We start from the raw sequence: 8,372 nt of genomic DNA, 5'->3' as shown, positions 1-8,372 counted from the left end.
AGTAAAAGAGAGTAGTGTGAACTTAGTCCGCTCTCTTGGTGATTTGTTATTTATTGAGATATTTAATCTGATAGTTTTTAAATGAAAATTTAAAAAAATTAAAATAGGTGCAGGTGTGGGTGTGTGGTAAGAAACTTGCTTTCCAACCACATGGTTCTGAGTTCAGTCCCACTGCATGACACCTTGAGTAAGTGTCTTCTACTATAGCCTTGGGCTAACCAAAGCCTTGTCAGCGTATTTGGTACATGAAAACAGAAGCCTATCATACGCATGCGTGCGTGTAGTTTTTCCCGTCACTACTTGACAACTGGTGTTGGTGTGTTTATGTTCCTGTAACTTAACAGTTCAGCAAAAGAGACTGATATAATAAGTACCAGGCTTAAAAAAAGTTCTGGGATCGATTCATTTGACTAAAAATTCCTCAAGGCGGTGCCCCAACATGGCCACGGCCTAATGGCTGAAACAAGTAAAAAATAGAAGATCAATCTGTCTTCAGTTATTTTTGAATAATTTTCTCTTAAGTTTTTAAAATTCACTTTTCTCTCTTGAATTGTTACAACTTTGTAAAGACAACCATATTGATTTAATGTTCATTTCTTCCTGGAGTTAAATCTATCTAAGAGTGATTAGAACTGCGTCTACCTAAACCAACCAATTCATTTCCAGATTTTAGATGTTACAATACAATAATATCTAAGTAAGGAATAACGGAATGTAGAAAAGCAAACATGTACCATTACTGATGGACAAAGAAAGTGGAAATCTTTAACCCATAAGCATTTAAACTAGCCATATCTGGCCCACGTATTCTACCTGTTTTATACACAAACCAGCCAGATTTGACCTTCCATATCTACCCTACAGTGTCATTCTAAAACTATACAATCGTTTTCACTGAAATTTTGAAGCTATAAGATAAAGCATGATTAATTTAAAGCAATGTGAATAAATATGCATAACATTTGGCAGAATAATCTGAATGCTAAAGGGTTACAAAAAAAACTAAAGACAAAAGAACCCAATCAATAAGACTTTTGTGGGCATTAACTCAACATAGCTGCCTCTGCTGAAAGGTAAATATATAAAACCTAGAGTTCTATGTGCGTCAGTAACCTAATGGATAAGAATGTTTAGGTTCCTTGTTTGTATCGAGTTTGATTCTGTGTACACACATTCAGAAATAAAACACCTAATGGTGTTTGGAGATCAGACTGATCAAAATGGATGTAAATACTCAAATAGTAGGTGTAATATGGCACTCCGTTGCTTACGATGATGAGGGTTCCAGTTGATCCGATCAACGGAACAGCCTACTCGTGAAATTAACATGCAAGTGGCTGAGTACTCCATAGACACGTGTACCGTAACATAGTTCTCGGGGATATTTAGCGTGACACGGTGTGACAAGGCTGGCCCTTTGAATTACAGGCACAACAGAAACAAGAAGTAAGAGTGAGAGAAAGTTGTGGTGAAAGAGTACAGCAGGATTCGCTACCATCCCCTGCTGGAGCCTCGTGGAGCTTTAGGTGTTTTCGCTCAACAAACACTCACAACGCCCGGTCTGGGAATCGAAACTGCAATCCTATGACCGCGAGTCCGCTGCCCTAACCACTGGGCCATTGGACCTCCACAGTAGGTGTAATAACATCATCATTACCATACATCCGTTTTCCATGCTAGCATGGGTTGGATGGTTTGACAGGAGCTGGTCAGCTGAAGAGCTGCCCGGGCTCCATGTTTTGGCACGGTTCCTATGGCTGGATGCCCTTTCTAACACCAACCACTTTACAGAGTGCTCTGTGTGCTTTTACACAGTACTGGTATGGTTGTGTTTATGTGAAACCAGCACCCATGAGCCCACAAGAGTAGGAATGCTCAGCTGGAGAGGGATGCAGGGGACATGCCTGTATGCAAGGATAACCACAATTTTACTTAGCTTGATATGTCTTGTCAAACACAGCAAACTGCCAGGAGTCTTGGTCCCCTGTCATCCCCCTCTGTGAGGCCCACCATCTGAAGATCTTTTCTCTCCACTACCTGAGTCTTCCCCTACACATGTTCCCTCCACAATTAGAGATTGTCACCTTTTGATGCAACTCTTCATTCACTAAATAATATTTCATCTTTCACAATTAAAAAAAAAACAAAAAAAGGATATTCTTTTTGCAATAATTAAAATAATGATGATGATGATGAGAATTACAAGATCTTGTGGAGTTTCCCTACAAAGACTGACTGTAGAAGAAGGAAGACCAGATATGATGATAGAGGTCAAAATAAACAAACAGTGTTAGATCATAGATTTTGCAATTCTCTATGATAGCAGTCAGTACCAAAGAATTGGAAAAAATTAAGTATCAGGATCTAGTCAGAGAGAGCTGAGGAGATTGTGGGAGACCAAGGCAGCAATTCTTATATTGATTGGTGCACTTGGCACAACACTCAAAATATTACCAAAAAGACTGAAAGAGATTGGAATTGAAACACGCATTGTTGACCTGCAGAAAAGTGCCATCCTTTATATTCTGGTAGAATCAGCTACAAGATAATACATAATTAATTCAAAACAACTTGAATAAATAAGCATTACATTTGACAGAATAATGTGAATGCAAGAGTGTTAAGCTGAACATCACATGGATTCTGAAAGTTCCAGCAAGAGCTATGGGTTCTGACTTATTGTGTTGGACTAGTTTTAGTAATGATATTCACATTAAAAGCACTGATTTGTGAAAGGAATGAGCAACAAGGCCTACTGTTGGAATTTTTCTCTCTACGTGATAATTATAACATCGAAAGTCATTACAGCAGTTAATTTGTTATTTGATTCATGGGATTAATTCTTTTTTTAAAGCATTAAGCCCAGGTACAACACCTTGCTGAATTAGAAATTTGGGGAAACACTAAAACAGTACATTTAAATTAGGAGAAATAAAGGACTGAATTTGTGGTGATGAAAGGATAAATTGTCTGTAATGTACTTAATAACACGAGTCACCTGGCAGTTGATAGCTACATGGTTCATTCCCATCATCAAGCCTGCTATTTTCTCTCTCTCAACTTGATATTTTATGTATTTTCATAATCCCTTTCCTCTATAGTCACATGGGCTGAAATTTTGTGGGGAGGGGTTAGTCAATTATATCGACTCCAGGGCTGTACTGGTTGCTTATTTCATCAACCCTGAAAGGATAAAAGGTAAAGTTGATCTTGAACTCAGAACATAAATACTATTAAGCATTTTGCCTAACGATTCTGCCAGTTTGCTACCTTGTGTGTATTTTCATAATAATGTTTGCATTTAAGGGATAGTAGACTTGATTCATCACCTGGCCCTTGGGTATCTTTCATAGTGCCTACTCTATTACAAGTATTTGGGTCATGTTTCCAGTCTAAATATAAGTTCTTCGCTTCCTTTCACCAGTCTCTGAGACCTTGGAAAAGATCATTAGCACTGTCTTTCTTTCAACTAAGTTATAGAATAAAATACGTTAGCAGTTAATCCTTTTGATATCAAACTGCCTGATATCATCCTTGGTTATAAAATACAAACTTTTTGTTTTAACCCAGCTACATCTGGCCCAAATATTTTACCTACTTTATGTTCAAACTGGCTAGATCTGGCCTCTCACGTCTACTGTACAGTGTCATTTTAGAAATAAACCATCAAAATCTCGTAACTCTAAGATAATACATGATTAATTCAAAGCAATGTGAGTAAATAAGCATTACATTTGACAGTAATATGAATGCCAAAGGGTTGAAATTTTCTGAATTAAAATCTTCCAAAAATTTTATAGGATCTATTTTAAAACGGGGGCCACATATTTCATTAATGTTTTACGTAGTGTTTTTGGTACGGAAAGACTTTCAAACTTCGTATACTTATCTATTTTGTGTTATAGAACAGAAAAATATTTTTGTATTCGAATTTATTTCATGTAAAAAATTGTCTTATTTCGATAATTTCAACCAATCACTGACAAGTATTCAGTTGTTTACATTTACTCCTTTGGCTGATTAAGCGATGTAAAGCGTATTTAATCTCCATACCTTCGTTTTATTTGCTTTTTTTCATTTTAAATTTGCTTTAACCCTAACCTTAGGGTTAGGGTTAATTGTTTCAGAATCGTTTGTTTATGTAGTCGGCACTTAATGTATATCGGCTGAATGGATGTCAGTGATTGGTTGAAATTACAGAAATACGACAACTTTAACATGGAATAACTTATGGATTTCTTTTTTTTTTTAAGAAGACTAACAGAAAAAGATGTTTTATATGACACATTCTACCAGTGTTCCAAGTTTCAAAGTGTTTTGTTAATGAAAAATGTGGCCCCCGTTTTTAAAAAGATCCATTTTATATTCCAAACACCAGTCTCATAATATTTACATTAAGGGATAGTAGTAATAAATTGAAATATAGACAAGAGTACCTCAACTGAAAAATGGAAACAAGATGGTTAATTCATAATATTAGTAATACTTCCTGTTTATTCTTTCTTAATCTTGATTTTTCTCCACACTGCACCGTTTGTTTCCAGACGAGTAAATGAGCTTTCACTGCTTACCTAAGCCGAAAGTTGCAGCAGTGCTAGCATCTTCATAAAGTGCAACACTTGTAACTGATGCACATAGTTCTGCATCTTTTGTAATCCACTTAGGATTAGATGAGTTGAGATTCTATCATTGTAGATTATTACTTAAATGATTAATAAGAGAATGATGATGCAGTAGAAATACACACTTACACACAAGAGACAGTTAATTCTACATCTCGTTGGGTGATGTCATTAATTTTTATTAATGGCTTAGTACATCTTTCTTTGGTATATAATATTTGCTTTTAGTTTTGTCTTACCAGATTAGTTGCTAAGTTGCTACTTTTTCTTTCTATATCTTCTACTATTAATTACATTGCTCTCTAGCTTCAGTGACTTGATTCAGGATAAACCTATTGGCCATGATACCATAAGATGGTTTACTTTGCAAATAATAACTTTTTCTTTTTAAGTCAGCTGTTTGAGTGAATCTTCTGTGTAGGTAGCCAAGCAAATGCTCAGAAGAAGCCCTATTAATTAATTACGAGTAATATTCCTTTACGCTCTACATCTAGATGTTGCCTGCGTTGACGGTTAAATTAAAGTGTCGAGTAAAGGATTAGTGATTGAGTGGGGATTGATTTGAGTAACCATAGCACTTTTCTTCAAGTGTATGGCCTTTTATCAAACATAGAGATTATTACTGTTAGTGTTGTTTTAATCAAAGATTAAGTCTTTGGGTTCACTTGGGACTTGCTTTTAACAATAATAATTTAGGCTAAGGAAGGCATGTAATTAAGAAGTGTTAGTTGTCTCAACCAAGATTTAAGTCTCTCAGTATGTGATCCCATTTTAAAAGTGTTGGTTACTTTTTCAAAGGGGATTTACTCCTATAGTGTACAGGCCACGCAACAACATCTCTTTCAATATTAAATATTTTTCTGTTTTAATTTATTAAAATGTTATTGTGTGTGTATGTGTACTCTTGTCTTGATATCATGCGATTGTAAACCAGCCTCAGCGCCACACAAGCAATGTTGTCCATTTCCAGTTTTCCATGAAAGACCTATCTGGCCAAGGTAAATATTACCTTGCTTGGAAACAGATAAGGATTAGCAATGGAAAAGACATCCAGCTGTATAAAACCTACCTCAACAAATTGTCCGACCCATATAAGCAGGGAAAGGTGATGATGATGATGTATCCTTGGAGAGAATGAGATACTGTTGTTTAGATTTGCTTGTAATTGCTTCATTTTTCTTTTACTTTGTCACTTAACTGTTTTATTATTATTTATTCTTTTTAGCCAATATTTCTCCATCGGAACCTTCACTATATGAAACACAGACGATCTATTAGTAGTAACAAAAGGTAAAGGCTTTTTATTTTTCACTTTTGTTCTTCTCTTTATTATTTCTAAGGCAATGAGCTGGTAGAGTCATTATTGTGCGAGACAAAACTACTTAGCACCGTTTCTTCCTGATCTTTACATTTTGGGTTCAAATTCTGCCTAAGTTAACATTGCCTTTCATTCTTTTAAGGGCGATAGAATAAGCAGCAGTTGAATACTGGGGGTTGATGTAATCGATTTGCCCTACCCTCAAAATTGCTGGCCCTGTGCCTAATGTAGAAAAAATTATTGACAGCACTGGATTCCCAGAATTGTTAGCATGTCAGATAAAATGCCTCACTGTATTTATTCCAGTTCGTAACAGTTTGAGTTCAAATCCTGCCTAGGTTACTTTGCCATTTATCCTTTCAAGGTTGATAAAATAAAGTACCATTCAAGTACAGGGGTTGATAGCAAGCTGATGTAATTGTTAGAGCATTATTAAAAATGTTTTACTGTATTTATTTCAGTTCTTTATGATTGAAGTTTAAATACTGAGTTCAGTTTTGCCTTTCATCTCTCCTGTAAATGAACAAAGGAAACCTTTATTTAGTTCAAATTTTCTCATGGTATTAATCAGTATCCTCCAATCGACTTTTGGTATAGGTGGTGGGTATCTGAAATGTTGAGGAAAGGGGTCACTTACTGGATACAGCACCTTGACCATTGCATTTTTTGATCTGGTTTTGGAACAGAACACAATGTGCTCTGTAGCAGTCTGGATATGTTGCCTTAATTATATTTTCCAGTTAGTTCATATGCAACTCACCAGATCAGGCCTCTCATACCTACCCTAAATTGTCATTCTAGAAATAAACAACCCTATCATCAAAATCTCAAAGCTATGAAGTAATGCATGATTAATTCAAAACAATGTGAATAAATAAACATGACATTTGACTGAGTGATCTGAATGCTAAAGGGTTAAATGAAATGGTGGTAGTGATTGCAGTAGCAACAGTCCTCGCCTCTTCTTCCTCTGTGTTGGGATACATTAGGCAAGAAGCTTCCCCCAGCTTCATAATCTACTGCATTTCCTTTTCCAGTCTAACTGGTTTCCATATATTTGAAGTCTTCCTGTAATGTTTGGTGTTAGGCGTTCTTGGGCCAAGTCTTTCCCACATTTTCCTTCTTCTAGTGTTCATGCCTTTGTCACCTGTGCATTCCAAGTTGGCTGGCAGATGCAGAGCATGGTTATCACTGTGCAAACATTGAAATTGGATGAGTTACACAGGATTGTATTATCGACCAAAATGGGAATGTATTGAATTAGATTTTTGTTAGCCCATATTATTCTGTAAGGGGCATAGGGCCACTTTCCCCAGTTTCTCTGGCGCTTATATTCCTCCCTTGATGTGACACCAGTCCATTACAGGATTACTCATTTTTACCAGGGAGCAATATGAAATGAAGTGTTTTGTTCAAGAACATATCACCCAGTACAGGAATTGAAACCACAATCTTGCAATTGTGAATCAAACGCTCTAACCACTAAGCCATACACCTCCACAATTTAAAAAAATTTTTTTTTTTTTTTTACATGAATTTTTACTGAGTTGAAATTTAATTAAGCAAAGCCTTCACCATTAGATTAGTAGGCAAAACTTTCAATATTAATTTACAAGGAATTACTGTGGTTGATACTCTTTCTAACACCAATTAGTCACCTAGAAACTAAATTTGTTTTTTTATTCATCTGTCATTTGAGAAATGTTTTTGCTGATTTGAGATTTTGAAATGTTTTTTTTTTTTTTTCCATTGCAAAGATATGTTGCTGTTGAAGCTATTGATGGTCTTTTACTTTTATTATGGATGTTCTTTCTCTTAACCACCATTATTGTAAAGTAAAAGTATGTTTTTTTTTTTTGTGTGTGTGTGTGTGTCAATGAAACAAGCTAATACAGAGATAATTTTGTATCTCACTCTCAAGAGTACAGCACAGTATTAGCTATTGTTAGATTTGAACTTGTGATCCTGCTGTTCATAATCCAACATGATGTTATAAGTATTTCTTTATAACCTGCCTTCTCTCTCTCTCTCTCCCTCTCTCCCTCTCTCTCTCTCTCTCTCTCTCTCTCTCTCTCTCTCTCTCTCCCTCCCACCATTGACTAAGAGCAAAAAAAAAAAAAAATGCTTGCAAGAGTGAACTCTTGAGAGTAGAGCAGTTGGCAAAAGAAAGCAGTCTCATGTTTTGCTACAATTCAATTTTTAACTCAGTCACATTTATTTCTCTACATATAAGGTTACGGATTTGTTTTTGCTAAAGGTGTTATAATTTGTTAGACTCTAGTATATAACAAACTCACTCACTCGCACCCTTGTCAGTTGCAACAACAAGGGTTCCAATTGATCTGATCAATGGAACAGCCTGCTCGTGAAACTAACATGTAAGTGGTTGAACACTCCACAGACAAGTAGTACCATTAGATCGGAAGAGCGTC

The 8,372-nt window shown here is 35.8% G+C and overlaps 1 protein-coding gene across 3 annotated transcripts in view; it reads left to right on the top strand.

Annotated features, from left to right (window-relative positions):
* The window catches only part of LOC106884444 (polycomb protein suz12-A), a 98,315-nt gene that overhangs the window by 25,359 nt on the left and 64,584 nt on the right, over positions 1-8,372 (top strand). For all 3 annotated transcript variants that reach the window (XR_008265569.1, XM_014935834.2, XM_014935833.2), the window contains exon 3: positions 5,848-5,912. Coding sequence is in view for 2 of the 3 variants with exons in the window: in XM_014935834.2 (XP_014791320.1) it covers positions 5,848-5,912 (65 nt within the window). In the remaining variant the exon portion in view is untranslated. The remainder of the gene's footprint in view (positions 1-5,847; positions 5,913-8,372) is intronic.

The sequence above is a fragment of the Octopus bimaculoides genome, chromosome 1, assembly GCF_001194135.2.
Source record: "Octopus bimaculoides isolate UCB-OBI-ISO-001 chromosome 1, ASM119413v2, whole genome shotgun sequence".
Classification (NCBI taxonomy): Eukaryota; Metazoa; Mollusca; class Cephalopoda; order Octopoda; family Octopodidae; genus Octopus; species Octopus bimaculoides.
Note: the sequence above shows the minus strand (reverse complement) of the source record. Positions and strands in the feature narration are given on the sequence as shown.